This window comes from Lagenorhynchus albirostris, chromosome 3, assembly GCF_949774975.1.
Source record: "Lagenorhynchus albirostris chromosome 3, mLagAlb1.1, whole genome shotgun sequence".
Lineage (NCBI taxonomy): Eukaryota > Metazoa > Chordata > Mammalia > Artiodactyla > Delphinidae > Lagenorhynchus > Lagenorhynchus albirostris.
In genome coordinates, this window is record NC_083097.1 from 155,483,112 (window position 1) to 155,510,230 (window position 27,119).

A 27,119-nucleotide genomic window follows, 5' to 3' on the forward strand; every position below is an offset into this window, starting at 1 on the left:
CTATAAGCCAAGATATCTCAACCTCAGCATTATTGACATCTGGGGCTGAAAAAGTCTTTGTTCTGGAAGGGTATTCTATGCATTATAGGATGTATAGCAGTATCCCTGTAAAACCCACCAGATGCCAATAGCACACTCCCCCAATTCTGAAAATCAGAAATGTATCCAGTTATTACCAAATGTGCCCTTGCAACATCACCCCTGATTGAGAAGCAGTGCTATCTGACTTCCACAACCCCCTGCAGGAAGGATGGGACACACAAGCCAGACACATTGTGGAGACTGTCTTCTCTCCCCACCTGTAGTAGGAGGTAACACCATTCCCCATCTCAAGCCAGCACTGAGAAGACCGTGAGGTGGAGTCCTGTCATCTGGGAAACATGCAAGTGGACAGACCAGAATAGCCCTGCAGAGACGTGATAAACTAAACTGCTGTTGGAACCACAGTCCACCAGAGTGAGCCAGAATGTGCGTCTGAACCTAAACAGGTTTGCAACTTGCTAAAATATCAATAGAAGATTTAAGTGGGAACCAGAGAGTCTCATAGAGTAATACTCAAAATGCCTAGGACACAGTCCAAAATGACTTGTCACACTAAGAACTAGTAAACTCTCAATTCCAATAAGAAAAGACAATTAATAGACACCAACATCAAGCTAACATAGCTGTTGAATTATTAGACAAGGATTTTAAAGCAGCCATTATAAAAATTCTCCATTGAACAGTTATGAACACACTTGAAACATATTAAAGGACAAGGAACAATGAAGAAAGAGAAATTATTGGCAATACATATAAAAGACAAGGGATTAATATCAAGAAATAGAAGGTACAAAGATTTCCCAATACCTCCTACCCTAACACATGAATTGCCTGCCCCATTAACAATATCTGTGCCTTGTTTAATTTTGCTGTGATCCCAAAATTGCTATAGAAAATAAAATCTATTTTAAAAAACGAGATATAAGAAACAGAGTAGAGGTTGGCAAACTACCTGTTTCTGTACATCTGAACTAATGTACATCTGTACATTCTGAACTAAGAATGGTTTGTACACTTTTTATTGCTTGGGGGTAAAACAGAATATTTTGTGAGACATGAAAATTAAATGAACTTCAAGTTTCAGTGTCTGTAAATACAGTTTTATTGGAATACAGTCCTGTTCATTTCTGTATGTATTGTCACAGCAGCAGAGTTCTGAAGTTTCCAGAGAGAAGGCTTAAGTAGTATAAGGCATTTTTCCATCGCTTTTTCCCCAACACCTGTATAACTTGCTCTATTCAATGGCACATTAGCAAATGTGATCAAGAAGAGGCGTGAAAAGTGTTTGTACATTTCTGGAATGCTGCAACTGAGACATGACCAAACCCCAGCTTACTGGCTGGATGTTGGGAGACACAGGACGAAATTCTTTCCATTGCATCAGCCAAGAGTGGGGAGAGAAACCAATGACCACCACCATCCGGGGAGCAAGACCACCCAGAGTCTACTGACTACCCTCTAGGGAATGAGACCACAGCGAGCCAGCCATAGCAGGGTTGGGGGGTGATGGAGGGGAGGACCATTGAGATCTGGCTCCCAGCTGAGGAGTGACAGAGCCGGTGTTTATGCTGTCACGCTTTAATGCCATCGTGTGCCTGGGCACTGTCGCATGTTTGTGACGTCACAGGTTGCGTGCTCTAGCCCTCGCATCCATGAGGCACTCCCACCTCATGGCCGCCGATCTGACCGGCCCTCGCACTGGGCCTGGAGAGTCCAGGACCCCGAGCCTCCTTCTGCTCCTGTTTCTCCTGCCTCACACCCAGGCTGCAGCCACGGCCCACAGGCACCCTGCCAGTGAAGGGGTCGCCTTTAGCCGTGATGTGGGTAGGACCCCTCCAAGCCCGGGTTGGCGGTGGTCCCTGCGGTGAATCCCGGCCTTCCTCCCCCCAAGGGTGGAGACCCAGTCTTCCGCGGCCCTCCCCCTTTTCCCTCCTCCCACTCACCCTCCTCGGCTTTGCTTGTGGCCAGCCCTGCCCGGGTGCCACTGCTACTCGCATACTCGGTCCTTCTTTCCTCAGCTTGTGGCCAGCGTCATAGGCAGGGGAGGATCATGGGAGGCGTGGATACCCTTGAGAAAAAGTGGCCGTGGCAGGTCAGTGTGCACTATGCAGGCTTCCACATCTGTGGTGGGTCCATCATTGATGAATACTGGATCCTGTCAGCCGCCCACTGCTTTGGCAGGTGAGTGGGCAGTGCTGGATACCATTCCCATGGAGGTCTAGGGCTGCACGACCAACCACGTGGGTCACATAGGACTGGGACTTCTTGGAGGCAGGGGAGAGAGTGGGACCCAGCACACAGCTCCATCCACTACAGTTTCTTGCACAGGGCTGAGGGCTCCTTTAGGGACATCAGCTCTTCCAGAAAGGTGTGGAACCACATAATAGGATGAGAGGTGAGGAGAGGAGCCACATCTTAGATGAGAGGAGAGAAGAGAGGACAAATCACAGGATGAGAGGTGATGAAAGAGTTATCTTCATTGGCAGCTCATTGTACATCTTACAAGCTCACCATCCTGGGCTGTCCAGCAGGTCTTGGTGGGTCCCTGAATCCTCCATGGGCTCAGGTCAGGACTTTGTTGGGAGCAATTCTGCCAGACAGTCAGGTCCCTAATGTGCTGGAAGGGCTTGCTTTCCACATCCTGGCTGAGAGCTTGGATACCCAGGCTGCCATGCTCCAGGACTCCCTGAGTCTGTGATCTCATGGAAGTTCCTCTTCCCAGGTTCAAAGTGCTCAAACCACTATGCCTTTGTCCTCTGTCCCTACAGGAACAAGGTCATTGAAGCATTTGATATGTATGTGGGCCTTGTGGACTTCAGGGTTGCAGGCAATCACACCCAATGGTTTGAGGTGAATAAGGTGATCATACACCCCACATATGAAATGTACCATCCTGTTGGAGGCGACATCGCTCTGGTGCAGCTGAAAACTCGCATTGTGTTTTCCGACTCTGTGCTTCCCATCTGTATTGCACCCCCAGATGTGACTCTTTCGAACCTTTCTTGCTGGGCTACAGGATGGGGATCCATCTCCCAACAAGGTAAGAAAACAAAGTGCAGGGTCGATCCCATTATTGGAGCTTGTGGAAGGGATGATGGCTCTATGACTTTACAGGAGAGAACATGTTCTGTCCATTAAGGGGTTGCAAGTATCTGAGGACTGGAATCCCTATCCATCAATCGATATCTGTTTCTCTGTCAATGTAGAATTTTGTTTTACTCCTGGCTGGCTTTGTTGTTTACAGAGAAGTAGTTACATCTACTTTGAGTGTGGAATGAATATTTAGTATACTGAGAACACAAATTTCCAAACATAGTTTTTCTTACGATTTTAAATTCAATTTAGAGATAATCTTTTTTTAACCTATGAAAAAACATTTTATTTATTCTAATTATCCATAAAAGCCTTGCACTTTCTTTCTAGGTTTAAATCTGCATAATTTAGAATTTTTATGGTTATTTAAAAGATTATTTTTAATTGCATTTGCTAATCAGACACAGCTGTTGATTTCTGTGCGTTGATCTTGTTTCCAGCCACCATATAGTACTCATTTATAATATTTTATCAGTTGATTATTTAATTGTTCTAGATTTTTTAATATCATATTTTCTTAAAATAAATATTGTTTCATCACTTCCTTTCCTATATTTTATCTTTTATTTATTTTTCTTATTGCAATGGTTAGAACCTCTAGTAGAAATGTTGCTAGGTCTACTTTTCTTGTTTTTTATTTTAATGGAAATGCTTCTAATGGTTTACTATTAAGTCTGTGGCTTGGTTTGGAGATTTCAGATTGATATCTTACACCAGTTTAAGAAAGTTTCATATCTGGTTTACTTAAGTAAAAAAACATTATTGCAGTTAAGTGGATATAAATTCAGATTAGAATGTTAAAACTTTAAATGTTAAATGTAGTCCCCATGGTAACCACAAAAGGAAATTAAGAAGGAATTTAAACATTTCACTACAAAAAATCAACTAAATGCAAAGAAGACAGGAATACAAGATAATGAGGGGGGAAAAAAGCTATAGGTCATGTAGAAAATAAGTAGCAAAATGACAGAAGCAAGTTCCTCCTTGTCAGTAATTACTTTAAATGTAAATGGGTTAAACTCGCAAATCAAAAGACAGAGACCAGAGTTAGGGAGATATAACCAAGATGGTGGAATAGGAAGACCCTGAGCTCACCTCTTCTCACTGGAGCACCAAAATTACAACTACTGATACAAAAACTATTGATGAGAAAGACTGGAATCCACCAGAAAAGGTTTTCTACAACTAAAGATATAAAGAAGGAACCACAAAGAGATGGATAGGAGGGGCAAAGTCATAGTATAGTCAAGACCTATACCCTTGGGTGGCTGACCCATAAACAGGAGAATGATTACAAATATGGAGCTTCTCCCCAAGGAGTAAAGGGTCTGAGCCCCACATTGGGCTCCCCAGTCCTGGGGTCATGCACCAGGAATATTTGGTTTTGGAGGCCAACAGGGCTTAATTTTGGGAGACCCAGAAAGCTGTGAGAAATAAAGACTCTTAAAAGGCACATGCAAAATCTTACATGCTCCAGGACCCAGAGCAGAAGCAGTGATTTGAAAGGGGCGTAGGTCAGACCCACCTACTGATCTTGGAGGGTCTCCCAGAGAGGCAGGAGGCAACTGGAGTTCACCCTGGGGACACAGACACTGGTGGCGCTATTTCGGGGAGCTCTTTCTACCACATGGACATTTGTGTTGACAAGCATTATTTTGGAATCCTCCATCTAGCTTATTAGCCTCAGAACTCAGCCCTGTCCTTGCCCACCAGCCTATAGTCACCAGTACTGGGACTCCTCAACTCTAGCAACTAGCTGGGCTGGATACAGGCCCATCCACCAATAGACAGGTTACCTTAAGACTTCCTGAGACAACAGCCACCACTGGACATGGCCCTGTCTACCAGATGGCTCAGGACCTGACCCCACATGTCACTGTGCAGGCAGTAGACCCAGGGCACACAAGGCCCTGCAGCCAGAGACACCAGGACACAGCTCCATCCACCAGTGGGGAGGCACAAGCCCCAGAAACCCCTGGGGCTTGTCCCTACTCATCAGTGAGCTGGCTCTGGCCTCAGGACCAGCCTCACCCACCGGTGGGTGGACAACAGGCCCAGGACAACTGCAGGCACACAGCCTACTATGGCAGGATCCAGCTCACCTTCCATCAAGCTGGCACCAGCCCTGAGACAAGCTGGGCCTGAGCACTGCCCACCAGCAGAGCAATACACAAGATTTGGGGCCCCTAGGATCTGCAACGAGAAACCCCAGGACCTGGCGTCTGCCCACCAGTGGGCAGACACCAGGTCCAGATCTCCTGGCCAGTGGCCCCACACACCACCAGGCGTATACCAGCCCCAGAAACACCACAGCCTTTCACCCCAGAAACAGCACAGCCTTTCACCCTATCTTGTAGAAAGCAGCCAACTCACCAGCAGACCAACACCAGCTCTGAGATATCTTGGACTCCTCAGCCAACCACCCTGGGATCCAGCCCCACTCACCAGTAGGCCAACACTAGGTCCAAGAATCTTGACCCCACAATCACCCACACCAGAACCTTGACTCTTTCCACGAGTGAGCCAGCACTAGCACCAGGACCCCACAGTGTTACTCAGGCAGTCACCTCATGACCTGGCACCAACAATCAATTGGCAGCCTCCGCACAAAGCAGGGCCTGGCAACCAATCTGACTGGGGGTCAGCCATGCCTACCAGACAGTCCTCAGAACTCAGCTTGCCACAGTAGGAGGACCCACGCAGCCCACATATGGGGCATCACTAGAGCATATAGCTCTGGTGACCAGAGGGGATTACACTGCTGGGATGCATAGAATGTCTCCTACAAAAGGCTATTTATCCAAGGTGGGAAAATGCAGTCGGCATACCAGATACATAGATATTAACACAGCAAATTAGTCAAAATGAGGTGACAGGGGAACATGTTCCAAATAAAGCAACAAGATGAAACCCCAGAAGAAGAACTAAGTGAAGTGGAGATAGGCAATCTACCTGATAGAGTTCAAGGTAGTGATCATAAAGATGACCAAAGAACTCAGGAGAAGAATGGATGAACAGAGCGAGCAGTTAGATGTTTTAACAAAGAATTTGAAAATATAAAGAAGAACCAAATAGAGATGAAGAATACAATGACTGAAATGAAAAATACACTAGAAGGAATCAATAGATTAGATGATGCAGAGGAACGGATCCGCAAGCTGGAAGACAGAGTAGTAGAAATCAATGAAGCTGAACAGAACAGAAAAAAGAAAAAATAGAGAGAAATGAGGATGGTTTAAGAGACCTCTGGGACAACATCAAGCATACTAACAATTGCATGATAGGAGTCCCAGAATGAGAAGAGAGAGAGAAAGAGGCAGAGAACATATGTGAAGACATAATAGCTGAAAACTTTCCTAACTGGGGAAAGGAAACAGACATCAGGTCCAGGAAGCACAGAGTCCCAAACAGGATCAACCACACCAAGACACCTTGTAATTAAAACGGCAAAAAATAAAGATAAAGAGAGAATATTAAAAGCAGCAAGGGAAAAACAACAAGTTACATACAGGGAACTCCCATAAGGCTATCAGCTGACTTTTCAGCGGTAACTCTGTAGGCTAGAAGGGAATGGCATGGTGTATTTAAAGAGTGAAAGGGAAAAACATACAACTAAGAATAATCTACCTGGCAAGGCTTTCATTCAGATTTGATGGAGAGATCCAAAGTTTTACAGACAAGAAAACTTAAAAGAGTTCAGCACCACCAAACCAGCTTTACAAGAAAAGTTAAAGGGACTTCTCTAAGTGAAAAAGAGCCACAACTAGAACATGAAAATTATGAAAGGAAGAAGCTCATCAGTAAAGGCAAATATACAGTAAAGATAGTAAATCAACCACATACAAAGCTAGTAAGAAGGTTAAAAGATGAAAGTAACAAAACCATTTATATCCACAATAAGTAGTTAAGTAATACACAAAACAAAAAGAAGTAAAATATGATGTCAAAAACAGTAATCTTGAAGAAAGGGGAGTAAAAATGCAGTGTTGTTAAAATGCATTTGAAAATAAAAGATCAGCAATGTAAAATAATCATGTGTATATATAGAAGCATTATATAATGCTAACCACATGTTAACCACAAAGAAAATCTATAATAGATACATATATTTATACATCATTTATCTTGGAATATTTTGATTTCACCTTCATGTCTGAAGGATAGTTCTGTTGGATACAGAATTCTTTCTTGAAGGGTTTTTTCTTTCAACACTTTTGAGCCTGTTGTTCTACTGCCTCTGGCTTTCATTGTTTCTGGTGAGAAGTCAGCTATTAACCATACTGTTTATCACCATGTAATTGGTTGCTTTTCTCTTATTGATCTCAGGATTGTCTTTTGTCTTTGGTTTTCAGGAGTTTAATCATATTGTGTCTAGATGTGTATCTCTGTGTTTATCTTTCCTGAGGTTCAGTGAGATTCTCAGATATGAAGATTCTTTTTCATCAAATTCAGGATGTTTTGGGCCACATTTTCTTCAATTTTTTTTGCACTTCTCTCTCTCCCTCCCCCCCCCCTTTCTCTCTCTTTCCTCTCCTCTTCTCACCTCTCTCCTTTCCCCTCTTTCTGGCAGTCTTGTTACATGTGTGTTGATGTGCTTCATGGCATCCACAGGTCTCTAGGGTCTGTTCACTTTTCTTCACTTTTTTTGCTCTATTCTTTTTTTTAAATGAATTAATTTATTTTTGGCTGCATTGGGTCTTCATTGCTGCTCTTGGGCTTTCTCTAGTTGCGGTGAGCAGGGGCTACTCTTCATTGCAGTGTGTGGGCTTCTCATTGCAGTGGCTTGTCTTTGTTGTGGAGCACAGGCTTTGGGCACATGGGCTTCAGTAGTCATGGCTCGTGGGCTCTAGAGTGCAGGCTCAGTAGTTGTGACACATGGGCTTAGTTGCTCCACAGCATGTGGGATCTTCACAGACCAGGGCTTAAACCCATTTCCCCTGCATTTGCAGGCAAATTCTTAACCACTGCACCACCAGGGAAGTCTATGCTCTGTGTTTTAAATTAGATAACTTCTACTCATCTAGCTTCAATTTCACTGATTATTTTTTCTGCTATCTCATATCTTCTGTTGATCCAACCTACTGAATTATTAATATTGGTTACTGAACTTTTCAACTTTAGAATTTTCATTTTATTCTTTTTTTATAGTTTTTGTATTTCTGCTAAGATTCCCTATGTGTTGACTCATTATCATGATATTTTCATTTAACTTTTTTAATGTAGTTAAAAAAATTCTTTAAACATACTTATAACAACTGTTTTGAAATATTTATCAACTAAAATCAACACCTGAGGCCACACAGAGCTTCTTTATATTGACTTGTTTTTTCCTGAATATGGGTCATACTTTCCTATTTTTTGCATAGAATTTTTATTGTTGAAAATTGGACATACATAAAACATTGTAAGAACTTTGGATTCTGATTTTCCCTGAAGGTTTTGATTTCTTTTGCTTTGTTTTGAGTAATTTGCCTGGACTTAGTTTGCAGAATCTCTCTTGTAGTTTGTAGTTGCTGAGGTCTGTGCTCATTTTTTTATTCTTAATTCTCCTATTTATTATTTTTATTCTGTCTTCCTAAGTGTCACCACTGTGTCTTAATATCTCATTGGTTAGCCAATGATTTGGGCATCTCAAACTTCTAAGTCTTCCACCTTTGACAGTGGGTTTTGTGTGGAGGCTGGTGAACACATTTAGAGTCTGTGTGACTCTTGAGTCTGCCTCAGCTTTTACTTTTCACTGAGCCTACTTGTGCCTCCATGTTTATACATATAGTTACACAGTCATCCCAGGGATCAGTGGAGATTTATCTAGCCTTTCTATTGCTCTCTTATTTCCAGAGTCCCCATAAATTTCCATCAGAGACACTGTTCACCCCACCCAGAATGACAGTCTCCGACCAATACTGCTTTAGGTCTTCCTTGCTCATTTCCTACAAACCTAAATACTTTAAATGACAGTACAAAGTGTTGTTTTTTTCAACTGTCCCCTCCAAATCAAGTTCTCTCCCTCTGGCAGAAAAACTGCTTTCCCAGCCAGCCCTACCAAGGTAAAACTACCACAGTGACAGAGCAGAGATAGAGGAGTGTCAAGAGTGGTGAAGCCCCAGACAACTAGGTCAGACTTTTGCCATTGTTACCCAAAGTTCTACCAGTTGTTCATGAATAAGCACCTCTCAAGTTTCCTTTGCTTTTGTTTGACCTATGGAGCCCTGAAATTTTTAAAAATAATTTTGTTCAGTTTTATACTTGTTTATTGGAGAAAGGGTTTGCTGACCTCTTACTCCATCCTAGCCAGAAATCTCATGTGTAGACTTATTTCTAAATTATTATTTTGTACTGTCTGTTTGCTGCTTTCTTTTAAATATTTTCCCTGTCATTCTCCCTTTCCAATAGACTGATTTCCTTTTTTTTAATTAATTAATTAATTTTATTTTGGGGTGTGTTGGGTCTGTTTCTGCATGTAGGCTTTCTCTAGCTGCTGAGAGTGGGGGCTACTCTTCGTTGTGGTGCACGGGCTTCTCATTACAGTGGCTTCTTTTGTTGTGGAGCATGGGCTCTAGGCATGTGGGCTTCAGTAGTTGTGGCACACAGGCTCAGTAGTTGTGGCTTGCAGGCTCTAAAATGGAGGTTCAGTAGTTGTGGCACATGGGCTTAGTTGCCCCGTGGCATGTGGGATCTTCCCGGACCAGGGCTCAAACCCGTGTCCCCTTCATTGGCAGGTGGATTCTTAACCACTGCGCCACCAGTGAAGTCCCTGATTTTCTATATTACTTTTTTACTGTCTACTGTTCTGCAAGTTAAATTTCCAATTTTTGGGCTTCCCTGGTGGCGCAGTGGTTGAGAGTCCGCCTGCCGATGCAGGGGACATGGGTTCGTGCCCCAGTCCGGGAAGATCCCACATGCCGCGGAGTGGCTGGGCCCATGAGCCATGGCCGCTGAGCCTGCGCGTCCAGAGCCTGTGCTCCACAACAGGAGAGGCCACAATAGTGAGAGGCCCACGTACCACAAAAAAAAAAAAAAAAATTCCAATTTTTAATCTTCTTGTAGCTCTTCTTAACTTTTTAACATGCACACCTGAACATACATGAGTTATGAACATATATACTCATGTATGTTCAGTTATACATGTTATCCAAAGGAAAAAATACCGTTTCATATATTTATATATATGAACATATATGTTTTATTATTTCATATGTTACTTCCATTTTGTATGTTACTGTTTTCCAGTATTTTCATTCCATCTTTTTTATACAATCAAGATTATTCTCTTTTATTGTTGTTTTATACAGCACATGCTTATCTGGCTTTATGCACATGTTAATCTAATTTCTTTATTCCTAGCATTATACTTCTTTCAATTAGGTTTACTTTCCTTATTTCCAAAGAATATGTTACAACTCTTAAACAAACAAGGATTAAAGGAGAAATCACGTATTAAATTAGAAAATATTTTGAGATGAATAAAAACAAAAACACATTACCAAAACTTATAGAATGCAGTGAAATCAGTGCTCAGAGGGAAATTTATAGCTATACAAGAAGTCAGACCTCAAATAAATAGCTTCATTTTATGACTTAAGGAACTGTAAAAAGAACAAGCTAAACCCAAAGCTAGCAAGAGGAGGGAAATAATGAAGATTAGAGCAGAAAAAAATGAAATAGAGAATAGAAAAAATTAGAGTGAATGAAATAAAAGTTAGTTATTTGAATAGATTGACAAAATTAACAAAACTTTAGCTAGACTGACCACAAAAAAAAAGATAAAGTACAAATAGCTAAAATCAGAAATGAAACAGGGAACATCACGACTGACCTTACAGAAATAAAAAGGATTATAAGATAATACTACAATGAATTCTATGTCAAAAAATTAGATAATTTACATGAAATGGGAAAATTACTATAACAGTCAAATTATCAAAACTGAATCAAGAAAAAAATAAAATTTCTGGATAGATTTATAACAAGTAAAAAGATTTAATCAGTATTCAAAAACCTCTCAACAAAGAAAAGTCCAGGACCAGATGACTTCACTGGTGAATACTACCAAACATTTTAAGAAAAATTAACACCAATTATTTTCAGATTCTCCAAAAAATAGGAGAGGAGCTCATTCTATGGGGCTAACATTACGCAGACACCAAAGCCAGACAAAGATGCCACAAGAAAAGAAAATCACAGACCACTATCCCTCATGAATATATATGCAAAAATCATCAACCAATACCAGCAAACTGAATCCAACAGTATATTAGAAAGATTATACACTACAACAAAGTAGGATTTATTCCTGGAATACAAAGGAGGTTCAACACACAATAATTGATCAATGTAATATACCACATTAAAAAGTGGAAAAAAACCATATGATAATCTCAAATGATGGATAAAAAGTATTTGACAGGATCCAACATCCTTTCATAATTTAAAGAAACAGTCATAAAACTAGGGACAGGAAGATACTTCTTCAAGATGATTAAAGGCATTTATGAAAAACTCACAGCTAACATTATATTCAGTGAAGAAAGACTGAGAACTTACCCCTAATATCAGGAACAAGAGAGGATGCTAATTTTCACCACTAGTGTTCTATGTTGTACCAGACTCTAGACAGATACATTAGGCAATAAAAAGAAATGAAAGGCATCCAAATAGGAAATGAAGAAGTAAAACTATCTCTCTTCGTAGATGACAGACAATAAACAAATTCAACAAATTTGCAGGGCACAAGATCAACACACACACACAAAATCAGTTTCTATACACATTAATGAACAATTGAAAAAGGAAATTAAGAAAACAATTCTATATCATCCAAAAGGAAAATTACCTATAAATAAATTTATCCAAGGAAGTGAAAGACTGGTATACTGAAAGCTACAAAACATTGCTAAAAGAAATTTTACAAGATCTAAATAAATGTAAAGACAAGTCACGTTCCTGAATTGGAAAACTTAATACTGTTAAGATGTCAGCACTCCCCAAAGTGATCTAGATACTCAGTGCAGTCTCTATCAAAATTCCAACATTTTGCAGAAATGGAAAAACTGATCCTCAAAATCCTACGGAATTGGAAGGGAACCTGCATAGCCAAAACAGTCTTGAAAAAGATCAAAGTTGAAAGACTCACACTTCCTGATTTCAAAATTTTCTACAAAGCTACAATAATCAAAACAATGTGGTACTGGCATAAGAATAGATATATAGATCAGTGGAATAGTATTGAAAGCCCAGAAATAAATGCATACATCTATAACCAATTGACTTTTGACAAGGGTGCCACTCCATTAAATGGGGAAAGAGTAGTTTGTTCAACAAATGATGGTGGGACAACTGAATATCCACATTCAGAAGAATGAAGTTGGACCCCCATCTCACACCATACACAAAATTTTAAATGGGTCAACAACCTAAAATTATGAGTTAATATAAAACTCTTAGGGGCTTCCCTGGTGGCGCAGTGGTTGAGAGTCCGCCTGCCAATGCAGGGGACGCAGGTTCGTGCCCTGGTCCGGGAAGATCCCACATGCCATGGAGTGGCTGGGCCCGTGAGCCATGGCCGCTGAGCCTGCGCATCCGGAGCCTGTGCTCTGCAACGGGAGAGGCCACAGAAGTGAGAGGCCCGTGTACCGAAAAAAAACAACAACAAAAAAACCTCTTAGAAGAAAACATAGGAGTAAATCTTCATGACCTTGGATTTGGCAGTGGAATCTTAGATATGCTTTGTCTTTTTTTTTTTTTTTTTCCGGTACGTGGGCCTCTCACTGTTGTGGCCTCTCCCGTTGCAGAGCACAGGCTCCAGACGCACAGGCTCAGCAGCCATGGCCCACGGGCCCAGCCGCTGTGCGGCATGGGGGATCCTCCCGGACTGGGGCATGAACCCGTGTCCCCTGCATTGGCAGGCGGACTCTCAACCACTGTGCCACCAGGGAAGCCCAGATATGCTTTGTCTTAAACCTCATGTTTAAGAAATCACACAGCATGTATTCTTTTTTCTCTTTCCTTCATCCTGCTATTTGTGAGATTCATCCACATTGTTGTTCATATCAGTAGTCGTCTTGTTTTTCTGTCATTTAATCTTCCATTGTATCAACTTGGCAAAATTTCTTTTATCCATGTTCCTTTAGATAGACATCTGAGTTGTCCCCAGTTTTTAGGTCATATGAAAAAATCTACAACAAATATTATTGTATAAGTCCTTTTGTGAACAAACGTACTTGCTTATCTTGGGGATATACTTGGTAATATAGAATGTATTGGCTATAGGGTGGGGTAATTTTAACTCTATTAGAAACTGCCAAACAGCTTTATAAACTGGTTGTGACTTTTTATATTCCCATCACCAATGTATGAGAGTGCTAGTTGCTCCACATCATTGCCAACACTTGATAGTATCAGTCTTTTTCACTTTAGCTATGCCGATCATTGTGTCGTGATAGCCTCTTGAGGTTTTACGATTTGTAGAATTTTTTATGTATTCTAGATACACGTACTTTGATAGGTATGTACATATTCTCTGCTAGACTATGGCTTGCTTTTTTTCTTTCATATGTAGGGTCTTTTGTATCCTGCTTATGAAGATTTGCTTATTGTAAGCTCATGAAGATAATTTCTCCATTTATCCTAGAAGCATTATGAGTTTAATTTTTACCTTTAGTTATAAGATCCATCTAAAATTAATTTTTTGCATGTGATGTGAGGAAAAAAACAAGGTTCACTTTTTTCTATATTGATATTCACTTGCTCTAGAACCATTTGTAAAGAATATCGCCTTTTCCCACTGACCTGTATTGGCACCTTTGTCAAACATCTTGTGACCGTATGTGTGTGGGTCTACTTCCAGGCTTACTATTCTGCCACATGGATCTCTCCAGTACAACAGTGCTGTGTTTACCATAACTTTATGATGAGTTTGGTCTTAACACATCCTCCACAGTTGTTTCTCTTCTTCAAGATTATCATGAGCATTCTGGGTCCTTTGCGTTTCCATATGAATTTTAGAATTAGTTCCCCAATTTCTACAATAAACCTGCTAAGATTTTGAATGACTCATTGTTTTCCATGGCTCTTGGCACTGTTCTCTGAGATATCCTGCTCCTTAGCTACTTCTTAAAAGGGCCTTGAAAAATACCACATTGAGCAAATTTCCCAGCCTCTCCCGGGGCCCAGAGCCTTTTCGACATTTCGAACATCACACTACCTTTTAGCCCAGACTGGCAACACTTTTACATGAACAGGTCTTGAGCTGTGTGGTCCTGCTGGTTATGGCTGAGCTTGCCTGTGTATTTAATGGTTGTCTCTCTATGGGCTGGCCTGTGACAGACTGAGCTGGAGTGCTAGACTCTGATTCATGCATCTTTCACTGTCCAGCAGGCTGCCCAGAAAATGTACACAGGCAGTGGTGGAGAAACACAACACCTTTTTTAAAACATCTTTTTGGAGTATAATTGCTGTAGAATGTCGTGTTAGTTTCTGCTGTATAGCAAAGTGAATCAGCTATATGTACACATATATCCCCATATCCCCTCCCTCTTGCATCTCCCTCCCATCCTCCTTACCTCACCTGTCTAGGTGGTCACAAAGCACCGAGATGATCTCCCTGTGCTATGCGGCTGCTTCCCACTAGCTATCTATTTTACATTTGGTAGTGTATATATGTCAATGCTACTCTCTCACTTCGCCCCAGCTTCCCCTTCCCCTTCCCAGTATCCTCAAGTCCATTCTCTACATCTGCATCTTTATTCCTGTCCTGCCCCTAGGTTCTTCAGAATCTTTTTTTTTTTTTTAGATTCCATATATATGTGTTAGCATACAGTATTTGTTTTTCTCTTTCTGACTTACTTCACTCTGTATGACAGACTCTAGGTCCATCCACCTCACTACAAATAACTCAATTTCATTTCTTTTTATGGCTGAGTAATATTCCATTGTATATATGTGCCACATCTTCTTTATCCATTCATCTGTCGATGGACACTTAGGTTGCTTCCATGTCCTGACTATTGTAAATAGTGCTGCAATGAATGTTGTGGTACATGACTCTTTTTGAATTATGGGAGAAACAAAACACTTTTTGAAGCCTTTGCTTGCAACACTTCTGCTCAAATCCCATTGACAAAGCATGTCATGTGGCAAAATTCAGACCTAAGGACTGAGAAAATACATTACACCTTTCAATGGGAGTGACTGCAAAGACATATGGCAAAGGGCATATATGTAGGAAAGTATGGAGAATTGGATTAATTAACGAAATTCATCTCCCCTCAGTTTATAGTTTACTGCTTAACAGATAAACACTTAACATAGTATAACTCCATTTCCCCCTTCAATTCCTTATGCTATTGTTCTATATTTTTCTTCTGCACACTATATTGACATTATTGTTGCTTTAAACCTTCAGTAATCTTCCAACATACTTTTCAATAGTCTCATTTTTAACCTCATTCAGGAAATGATTGACCCAACGCTCAAATTCAGTTTACTCTGAAACCAGGACCACTCATCTCCTAGCAATATTTCTCGTCCCCCAGGTTTATCTTACAAATCTCTGCACCCCAACCTCTGCAGGGGAACGGGGGGATGCACACCCACGATCTCTGTAGGCCCAGATCATATGAATTCTCCACGATATTCTCATTCTAGGAGACCTTTCCCAAGTTCATCCCAGTCCTTTCTCCCTTATCAGACATCCAGTGTCATTTCATATGTCTGGTATCTGTCTATCTTGCTTTCTTTGGCCATCAGGGGCAGAGGATGGGAGTCATCCTAATTCATGGTTCAAAAAACATTATTCATTGGTTCATACGTGATCCTCTTTATGTTTGTTTGTAATAATACAATGCATACCTATGTAAACATCTCTCAAATAGGGAAATTAGTACAGTGTAACTTGTATCTGCTTTATGATCCTGACCCTCTTGGGTCTTCTTATTTGAGGGAACTTCTTAGCACAAATCTTTTTTTTTTTTTACTGTGTTAAAATACACAAAATATAAAATTTACCACCTTAACTGTTTTTAAGTGTTCAGTTCAGTGGTGTTAAATACATTCACATTGGTGTGTATCCATCACCACCATCCATCCCCAGGATTCTTTTCATCTTGTAAATCTGAAACTGTATACCCATTAAACTCTCTCTCTATATATATATATATATTCTTTTTCAGATATTTTTCCATTACAGGTTATTATAAGATATTGAATATAGTTCCCTGTGCTATACAGTAGGTCCTTGTTTATCTATTTTATATATAGTAGTATATATATCTCAGTTTGTCTCCCTCCACCCCCACTATCCCCTTTGGTAATTATAAGTTTGTTTTCCATGTCTGTGAGTCTATTTCTGTTTTATAAATAAGTTCATTTGTATCATTTTTATAGATTCCACATATAAGTGATATCATATGATATTTGTCTTTGTCTGACTTACTTCACTTAATATGATAATCTCTAGATCCATCCATGTTGCTGCAAATGGCATTATTTCATTCTTTTTATGGATGACTAATATTCTACTGTGTATATATACCACATCTTCTTTATCTATTCATGTGTCAATGGACATTTAGGTTGCTTCCATGTCTTGGCTATTGTAAATAGTGCTGCTATGAACATTGGGGTGCGTGTATCTTTTTGAATTACTCTGGGTGATATGCCCAGGAGTGGGATTGCAGGATCATATGGTAACTGTATTTTTAGTTTTTTAAGGAACCTCCATACTGTTCTCCATAGTGGCTGAAGCCACCAACAGTATAGGAGTGTTCCTTTTTCTCCACACCTTTTTAGCATTTATTATTTGTAGTCTTTTTAATAATGGCCATTCTGACTGGTGTGAGGTGATACACCAGTAGTTTTGATTTGCATTTCTCTAATGATTAGCAATGTTGAGCATCTTTTCATGTGCCTGTTGGCCATCTGTATGTTTTCTTTGGAGAAATGTCTATTTAGGCCTGCAAAATTTCATTCCTTTTGAAGGCTGAATAATATTCCATAGTGTGCATACACCACATTTTGGTAATCCATTCATTAGTCAGTGGACACTTGGGTTGCTTCCATGTTTTAGCTATTGTGAATAATGGTGGTATGAAAATGGATGTACAAATAGCTATTTTAGCCCCTGCTTTCAATTCTTTAGGTATATACCCAGAAATAGAAGTACTGGGTCAAATGGTAATTATATTTTTAATTTTTTGAGCAACCTCCATTCTGTTTCTCATAGTAGCTGTACCGTTTTATATTCCCACCAAGAGTGCACAAGTGTTCCAATTTCTCCACATCCTTGCCAACCCTTGTTGTTTTCTGTGTTTTGATGGTAGCCATCCTTATGGGTGTGGAGTGGTATCTCATTGCAGTTTTGATGTGCATGTTGAGCATCTTTTCATGTGTTGATTGGCCATTCATATGTCTTCTTCGGAGAAATGTCTATTTGAATTCTTTGCCCATTTTGGAATCGGGTTGTTTGGGTTTTTTTGTTGTTGAGTTTTAGGAGTTTTCTATATATTTTGGATGCTAATACCTTATAAGATATATGATTTGCAAATATTTATTCCTAGACCATACGTTGCCTTAAAAAGGCAACTGTGGATAGTGTCTTTCGTGTACAAAATTTTAAAATCTTCATGAAGTCCAGTTTGTCTATTTTTTCTTCTGTTACATGTGCCTTTGGTGTTGTATCCAAGAAATCACGGCCAAGTCCAATGTCATGAAATTTTCATCCTATCAATATTTTAAAATCTATTGAGATTTAATTTGTGGCCTAAAATATGGTCTCTCCTGGAAAATGTCCCACGTGTACTTGAGGAAAATGTTTATGCTGTTGTTGGGTGGAATGTTTTGTATATGTCTATTTTATCTAGTTGGTTTATTGTGTTAAGTCCTCTGTTTCCTTGTTTATCTTATGTCTGATTGTCCTATCCATTATTGTGAGAGAGGTATAGAAGTCTGCAAATATTATTGTAGAACTTTCTATTTCTCCCTTGAATTCTGTCAGTTTTTGTTTCATATATTTTGATGTAAATATTTATAATTGTTATATCTTCTTGCTGTTTAGAGTCTTTTATTAATATGTAATGTCCTTCTTTGTCTCTTATAAACTTTTTTGATTTAAAAATCTATTTTTTTTTTGCTGATATTAGAATAACCACTCCTGCTCTTTTTTGGTTACTATTTGCATGAAATATCTTTTTCCATTTTTTCACTTTCAACTTGTTTGTGCCTTTGGATCTCAAGTGACTCTTGTAGTCATCATATAGTTAGGTCACGTGTTTTTAATCCATTCTGAAAATCTCTGCCTTTTGATTGGAGAGTTTAAGTCTATTTAGATTTAAAGTAATTATTGATAAGGAGGGACTTACTTCTGTCTTTGTGATACTAGTTTTCTATATGCCCCATAGCTTTTTTGTCTCTAATTTCCTGCATGACTATTTTTTTGTATTTAGTTGATTTTTTGTAGTAAAATGTTTAAATTTCTTTCCTTTTGTGTATATTTTATAGCTATTTTCTTTGTGATTATCTTGGGGATTACCTTTAACATTCTAATTGGAATTTACAACAGCTTAACTTCAATAACATACAAAAACTCTGCTCCTTTAGAGTTCCATCCACAGCCAGTCTGGTTGTTGATGTCACAAAATTACATCTTATACATTTTGTGCTCCCAAACATAAACTAACAATTCTTTTAAAGGCATTGGTCTTTTAAATCATGTAGAAAACAAAAAGTGCAGTTACAAAACATTGCTACAATAATATTGGCTCTTGGGGCTTCCCTGGTGGTGCAGTGGTTGAGAGTCTGCCTGCCGATGCAGGGGACACGGGTTCATGCCCTGGTCCGGGAAGATCCCACATGCCGTGGAGCAGCTGGGCCCGTGAGCCACGGCTGCTGAGCCTGCGCGTCCGGAGCCTGTGCTCCACAACGGGAGAGGCCACAACAGTGAGAGGCCCACATACCGCAAGAAACAAACAAAAACAAAAACAAATAATATTGGCTCTTATCACTAACAGTGTATTTATTTTTATCGAGATCTTCATTTTTTCATATGCCTTTAAGTTACTGTCTAGTGTCCTTTTTTTTTTTTTACCTGCAGTACTCCCCTGAGCATTTCTTGCATGGCAAGTCTAGTGGTCACAAACCCACTCTACATTTGTTTATCTAGGAATTTCTAAGAATAGCTTGGTTCCTCCCCACTTTGAGAGACACTTTTGCCAGATTAAAATTCTTGGTTTGACAGTTTTTCTCTTTTATCACTTTAACTATATCTGTCCATTGTCTTCTGGTCTCCAAAGTTTCTGATGAGAAATATACTGATAAACTTATTGAGGATCCCTTGTATGTGATGATTCTCTTCTCTTTTACTGCTTTCAGAATTCGCTCTTGGGCTTTGGCTTTTGAAAGTTTGATTATAGTGTGTTTCAGTGTGGATCCTTTTGAATTCATCTTTCCTGGAGTTTGTTGAGCCCCTTGGATTTTTATATTTATGTCTTTCATTAAATTTGCAAAATTTTCAGCTATTATTTCTTAAAATACTCTTTCTGCCCCTTTATCTCTCTCTTCTCCTGGGACACCCATAATGTGTATGTTGCCTTCTTGATGGTGTCCCACAGGTCCCTTAGGCTCTGTTTGCTTTTCTTCCATCTTTTTTTTTGCAGTACGCGGGCCTCTCACTGTTGTGGCCTCTCCCACCGTGGAGCACAGGCTCCAGACACGCAGGCCCAGCAGCCATGGCTCACAGGCCCAGCCGCTCCACGGCATGTGGGATCTTCCAGGACCGGGGCACGAACCAGTGTCCCCTGCATCGGCAGGCGGACTCTCAACCACTGCGCCACCAGGGAAGCCCTTCTTCCATCTTTTTTATTTCTGTTCCTCAACCTCAATAATTTCTATTGTCCTATCTTCAAGTTCACCGCTTCTTTCTTCTGCCTGCTCAGAGCTGCCTTTGAATCCATCTAGTGAAGTTTTCATTTCAGTCATTGTACTTTTCAGCTTTGGAGTTCCTTTTTGTTTTGTTTTGTTGTTGTTGTTGTTTGCGGCACGCGGGCCTCTCACTGTTGTGGCTTCTCCCATTGTGGAGCACAGGCTCCGGACGTGCAGGCTCAGCAGCCATGGCTCATGGGCCCAGCTGCTCCGTGGCATGTGGGATCCTCCCGGACCAGGGCACGAACCCATGTCCCCTGCATTGGCAGGCGGACTCTCAACCACTGTGCCACCAGGGAAGCCCCTCCTTTTTGTTTTGTTTTTAGATTTTCTATCTTGGTTGATAGTTCCACTTTGCTCACACATTATTTTCTTGACTTTCTCCACATCTTTTAGTTCTTTGAGCATTTTTAAGACCATGTTTTAAAGTTTATCTAATATATCTGCCTTTATGTCTTTCTTAGGGACAGATTCTGTTAATTATATTTTTCCTTTGATTGAGCCATTTCCTGTTTCTCTGTATGTCTTGTGGTTTTTTTGGTCAAACACTGGACATTTTAATCTAACAATGTAGTAGCTATGGAAATCAGATCCTCCCCCTTACCCAGGGTTTGCTGGGTTTAAAAAAATTTGTGTGTGTTAGTGATTGTTGTAGGCTGTCTCTGTGCAGAGGACCAGTCTGAGGTTGAGATCTTATGTTTTTTCTGAACCTTTACCTGGGCATGCATGGTTACTTTCTAATTTTCCCCATATATTCAGTTGCTTTTGAATGTCCTAGTCTTTAATGTCTGGATCCCAAAAACAGAAAAATGAAGGGAGAAAAGGGCCATGGCCCCATAAATTCCCTAGAAGTCACTTCATCTGGAGCAGGAGGTGCTTGTGACAATTGGGAGAGATGCAACAATGGCTGCCTCCCTCTTTGTGTGTACCTCTGTGATCAGAACAGCAATCAAAGCACAGATCCCCAATATACAGAGGACAGGGTCTTCTTTGCTCACCTTGGCTCTCACATGCTGTGTGCAAGCTCTCCAGGAATATGTGTACAGCCGCCTGTCCCAGGGGTGGGGGTTTGTAGCTGTTACTGTGCTAAGAGCTGAAATTGACTAAAGTTGACTGCAATTTACCCTCCAAGCCTTCAACAGATTCTAGAGTTCCAAAATACTTACATCAGACAAATTCTGCCAGTGCAGTTGTCCTGGTGGGAGACAGATTCCGTGTTTCCTGCTTGGCCATCTCCCAGGATCCTCTCCACAAATCTCTCACAGACAATCATGGTATATACATGGATTCCGGGGCATAGAATCCACTACCCCTCAGGAACTAATGCCACAGATTGGGAAGGTTGGACCTAAATAAAAGAATGGCAGGTTCCATTCTCTTCTAGCTGGAAGCTGCCTTTATATATCTTCTCATCCTGTATGAGACCCTGGGCCTGACTTACCCTTCATTCAAGATACAACCACAGCATTATGGCCTTCCCTCAGCAGAACTCAGTGAGAGAACCATCTAGAATGCAAGAACATGCTCTAGGATGCACAAATCAAAAGTGGTCCAAGGGCTTCCCTGGTGGCGCAGTGGTTGAGAGTCTGCCTGCTGATGCAGGGGTCACAGGTTCATGCCCCGGTCCGGGAAGATCCCACATGCTGTGGAGAGGCTGGGCCCATGAGCCATGGCCGCTGGGACTGCGCATCCGGAGCCTGTGCTCCACAACGGGAGAGGCCACAACAGTGAGAGGCCCGTGTACTGCAATAAAAAAAAAAGTGGTCCAAGTAACCCTAGGGCCACCTAATGCAGTTTTGCAGTTTCTCAGTCAAGGCCAACAAACCAAAAATAACTAGAAAGTAGCCCCATCTTTATTTAGGTCGCTTAGATAACATTACATGCGTTCTGACTTCAATACAATACATATTTCTTCTTTATTTCCCTCTTCTCCTATTCCACACCAGCAAACCTCTGAAAATTACCAACAAAAAGAACTCTCTGACACTCAGCTCACAAGACCACACTGTTTCCCACTCACTCACCTCTTCTTTGAATGTTCTTCAGTGAGCTTCTCTGGTCTTTTTTTTAGCTTTTAGGATTGTTTCTTTTTCTTATAAACATTCGTGAAACTCTCAAATCAATACATTTAACATTTTCATCATCTCAAAAAGTTCTCTTACTGCTTTGCAGCCAAACTCTTTCTTCTAAGGTAAGTATTGTTCTCATTTCTGTCCCCATTAATGAGTTTTATATTTTTGGACTTTATATAAATGGAGTTACAGTACTCTTTTGCTCAATATACTCTGTAAGATTTATTCATGTTTTGCATGTATCATTAGTTCCTTTTTGATTATTGTTGAGGAATATTTAATCACATAAATACCAAAATTCATTTGTCTATTCTTCTGTTGACTGACATTTGGGTTGCTTCAGTTTGGGGCTATTGTGAATAAAACTCTTATGAACATTCTCTTACAACTCTCTCTACATATGTGCTTTCATTGCTCTTGGGCGCATACATGACAATGTGTTTACTTATTTATGCAGTTCTGAGAAACTACAAAGGATTTCCCAAAATGTATGTACAATTTTACACTGTCAGCAATGAATAAGAGTTACAGATCTCTTTGTCTGAAGAAGTCTTTATTTTACCTTCAGTTTTGAAAGATAATTCTAGATACAGAATTCTGGGTAGATGGTTTTCTGGTTTTAATTTGCTTTGCAAGAGGCTGCTTCATTTTATTCTGGTTTGCATAGTTTTTGATGATAAACTTGTAACTCTTATTCGTGATATTCTGTATGAAATATTTCCCCACCCTCCCTGTCTTCAGGCTTTTCCTTGACTTTTTTTCTCAGCCATTTGACTATGATTCTTTCTTTCTCTCTCTTTCTTTCTTTCTTTCTTTCTTTCTTTCTTTCTTTCTTTCTTTCTTTCTTTCCTTCTTTCTTTCTTTCTTTCTTTCTTTTTTCTTTCTTTCTTTCTTTCTTTCTTTCTTTCTTTCTTTCTTTCTTTCTTTCTTTCTTTCTTTCTTTCTTTCTTTCTTTCTTTTCCTTCCTTCCTTCCTTCCTTCCTTCCTTCCTTCCTTCCTTCCTTCCTTTCTTTTCTTTCTTTCTGCCATGCGGTCTGCAGGATCCTATTTCCCTAACCAAGGATTGAATCCATGCCCCCTGCAGTGGAAGGGCAGAGTCCCAACCACTGGACCACCAGGGAATTCCATTGACTATGATGTTTCTAAGTGTATGTGTTTGCTTGTTTTATTCTGGCCTGGGGCTCTCTGAACTTCTTGAATCTCTGGTTATTATAGTCTTTAATTTTGGAAATTTCTTGGCCATTATATTTCCACATATTTCTTATCCCCTGTACTCTCTTCTTCTGGGAATAATTCCACATATGTTACGCTGCTATTGTCCCACAGCTCATAAGTGCTCTGTTTTGCTTTATTCCCCACTCTTTTCCTTTTGTGTTTCAGCATGGGTAATAGCTATTAACCTATCTTCACATTAATTGATTTTTTCCTCATTTGTGTCCAGTCTGCTGATACACCCAATGAAGTAATTTTTTAATCTCTGATAATGTGTATTTCTGGCATTTCCAATTGGTCCTTTTTTTTTTTTGTAGTTTCCATATCTCTGCTTAAATTCTTCATTCTTTTCATGCTTGTTGTTTACTTCTTAATAATTTCTTCAACATATTAATCATAGTTATTTTAATGTTCCTTAAATATACTTTCAACATTTTGGTCATCTCTGGGCCTGACTGTATTCAATGTTTTATCTCTTGACAGTGGGTCCAGTGTTTTATTCCTGCCTTCCCCATACCTTTGTGTCTGTGCATGTGTGTGTGTATATATGTGTATCTTTTAATTTTTGGTTGAATGTTAGACATTATAGAAGAATATTTAAGACTAAAGTCTCTGTACCCCAAAATAGGCATTCCTCTTCTTCTGCCAAAGCATTAGTAGGGTGGGACAGGGCTGATTCAGGCTAGTGAGAACTTGAGCTGGGTTGTGGCTTCTGTTGTTGCTCTTACTGACTTCAGAGCACCAGAGGCCTCAGGTCCCTCCATGGTGGGCTGCTGCAATGTTGTGCTCTGTGTGAGACCTGGGGTGTTTCTCTGTTCTTGCTTCACCCTTCACTTCACATCTCTGTACATCCACAGCACACTTTGCCTGCCCTCCAGAAGAAAATTGCTGTTCTTGGTATTCATTACTAGGCTGCTATTGAGAAGGAGAAACTTGATCCCCTGACCCAGCCTCAGCCTCAGGCAGAGCTGTAGGTCTTAGATTTGGAAATGGACCTCTGTGCACCACTACTCTACCTTTGGGGCAGCTAAGCTCTGCTTTGTATCTGTGATGGTTCTGAGAGAATCTAGACCCTGCCCTCATGTTAGCAGACCTCTCGTATTACTGATGTGGGCTCTTGGCACCTCAGATTTTCCAGGGATGTAGGGCTTGTTTCTACTCTTCCTCCAGAATAGTCCACCTGTACCAGGTCCTGAGGGCAGGAGTATGTGGTGGCCCCCCACACACAACCAGTAGAAGGCTTCTGCTCCACATGTGAGTAGGGAAGCAAGCTGTGTTCTTACAGGTCCCCAGTGGTAGTGGTCATTTTCTGAACACCTGCACTGAGGTGCCCTCTCTGTGGACCCCTGCCGTGCCCCGAGTATATTTCATGAGCTGCTAGTGGAGACCTAAGGGAAAGACCTACCAGTGAGTGCAATCCTCCTCTTGTCTGATTTCTCATCATTCTGAACTGGCACACTAGCCCACAACTGAAGAACTCATTGAAATTACAGCTAGCTGACTTCTCCCTTCCACTTCTGTGATACACCTCTTCCTTTGTGCTGTGCTAATAACTGTGCAGAGCTCATCATTCTGGCCCTCTGTCCACCTGGTTCCATGTGGGCCTTGGCATCTGTGTAAGGGATATTTTACCCTGCATCTACACTGTTTTCACTCAATGTCTTGGTTGCTCCACAAGACTCTCCACTCTTGACTCTGGGAACTGTGAAGTCTAACCTGGCCATTCTGCCCTTCCTGTGGAATTGTACATTCTGCACACATGGCTCGGGGTCCAACGGCAGACTTGGGGCACTGAGGCCCCCTGTGTTCCCTCTAGGGTCCTTCTCTCTGGAGCACCCTCCTTCTGGCATCTGCCTTTGCGGATTCCAGCTGCCTGTGCTCCTCCTCATGCCACAGCCTGGAGTGTGCCCCAGGCAGGATGATGGGGCCCTTGTAGACCTTGCCTCATCTGTTCTCTTTGCTCAGGGGCCACAGCCCTGCCCTGACTCAGGTCCAATGGCAAATAATTGCCTGCTGGGTAGACATGTTTACTGCTAGCTTCTGGTAGAGGGAAGTTCACTCCCAGTCACCCCACTGTGGGCACAATGAAAGGCCTCAGGTAGATTTTTAGCTGGCTTAGTAGTTAAAAGTATTTCCTAACTGCATTTCACTGTGTTGCTTCTCCAGCATCCCCCACCCTGAGTTTTTTGACTCCTTCTATTGCTCTGCATTCCTATTTGCAATCATCTAATTCTTCCATGGCTCCTCTCCTGATATTAACTTGCCAACACAGCAGCAACTGCAAACACTGCTGATATTCTGCTTCCCATTTTCTTCCTTCGAGGTACACATTCGTTAGCTCTAAAACTGATTCCGCACCTACCGCAGGCTATGCCATCCCCAAATACATGCCCCCACTTGATACCCAATCATTTGAGTCTTTAACCTGTGAGAACAGCTCCTCTCCAGGTAGAGCAGGCCCACTTGCACATTGGTCAGGAAAGTGCAAGTTTTCTGGGAGCAATTACTATATCCATTGGCATAGACAAGGACACATGGAGTGACAACCCACAAAAATTGGAGGCTACTTTCTTGCACACACTGTGTCATGTGCTCACTCTCACCCAGGGGCTCAGCTGATGGAGCTGTTTGCACTTGAGCCACGGCAATGGGAATGTAATGGGCTGAACCAAGTCCTGGCTCTTACATCTCTCTTAGGAAGTGTCATGTGACATATGTTTAAACTTTATTGACCAAAGCCTGAGTCCCCATTGCAGAGAAAGGAGCCATGTGGAGGGTGGGAGTAAGAGAAGGAACTCCAGTGTGAGCCCACTAGGCCTTGGGGCTTGGTGTGCCCTGTGGAACAGGTGTGAGAAGACCATTCACTGGGCCTGCACTCCTTTCTGACAGGAGACACTTCAGACAAGCTGCAGGAGGTGCAGCTGCCTCTGGTCCCATTGCCCCTATGCCAGATGCTCTATGGACACACGTCCTACATTCTGCCGGACATGCTGTGTGCCGGGGACCTCAGGAACATGAAGACTGCTTGTGAGGTACAACCCACTCTGGGGACGGGAGGCTAAGCCCAGGGATTTCAGATCTTCCATCTGCTTTAAGCCCGGGGCACTTCTGCCAGTTGGGTAGGTGGTCCCAGACCACCTGGTTCCTGTGGGGATCAGAAGTACATCTCCATGCAGCCATGGGTTGAGTGGGAAGCCACAGGGTAGCTTATGGGCAAATGGAACACAGGCCTCAGTCAGGCCCTGTGGACCCCAGTGCTGGCCAGAGCAGCCCAGGGCTCCACGTCTGCCCAGGGGCCATGCCTGCTGACTGTCACTCCATAGCACCCACCCTCTACTTGCAGGACAATGCAGTGAACACTGCTTGCCTGCAGCAGGGCCTCTTCACTGACAAGGTGGGGCTGCATGAGTGGCAGGATCCTGCCATCCCACAGTGTTGGCACTGGGCCACCCTCATGCAGGAGGCCCCAAACTCCCAGTTCACAAGAAACTCCTCTTTTTTCCAGGGTGACTCTGGGGGCCCACTTGTCTGTGAATTCAACAGCACCTGGATGCAAATTGGAGTAGTGAGCTGGGGGCGTGGTTGTACATACCCTATGTATCCTGCAGTTTATGCCCGAGTCTCCTTTTTCTCAGAATGGATTCGTTATCACATAGAAAACACACCCTTACCTCTTCAGCCACTCCCTACCCTCTCCTCCACTCTGGGGGCTGCCATCAATGTCCTTGTGACTTCACTGGCTGTCCTGTCAATGTTGTAAGGACCACAGCCCTCATCCAGCTTCTT

General features: G+C 41.5%; 2 protein-coding genes across 3 annotated transcripts in view; both read left to right on the forward strand.

Annotated features, from left to right (window-relative positions):
• Positions 1–27,119, forward strand: part of SNAP47 (synaptosome associated protein 47) — a 190,289-nt gene that overhangs the window by 163,015 nt on the left and 155 nt on the right. Inside the window, exon 5 of one of the 2 annotated variants that reach the window (XR_009539724.1) lies at positions 26,223–26,365. The gene's annotated coding sequence lies outside the window, so the exon portion shown is untranslated. Of the gene's footprint in view, positions 1–2,810; positions 2,905–26,222; positions 26,366–27,119 lie in introns of those variants that run through there. The other variant, XR_009539725.1, reaches the window with a different exon arrangement.
• Positions 1,695–27,093, forward strand: PRSS38 (serine protease 38). Its single transcript, XM_060146398.1, has 5 exons — positions 1,695–1,866; positions 2,061–2,223; positions 2,811–3,082; positions 26,223–26,365; positions 26,839–27,093. Exons 1-5 carry the CDS (start codon positions 1,695–1,697, stop codon positions 27,091–27,093), a joined length of 1,005 nt encoding a protein of 334 aa, XP_060002381.1.

What these genes read in the sequence shown, in the direction of transcription:
- PRSS38 (XM_060146398.1), top strand. Translation starts at nt 1,695, where the DNA reads ATGAGGCACTCCCACCTCATGGCCGCCGATCTGACCGGCCCTCGCACT. An exon ending in CGCCTTTAGCCGTGATGTGG is followed by an intron (nt 1,867 to 2,060) that starts GTAGGACCCCTC and finishes TTCTTTCCTCAG; the next exon opens with CTTGTGGCCAGCGTCATAGG. An exon ending in GCCGCCCACTGCTTTGGCAG is followed by an intron (nt 2,224 to 2,810) that starts GTGAGTGGGCAG and finishes CTGTCCCTACAG; the next exon opens with GAACAAGGTCATTGAAGCAT.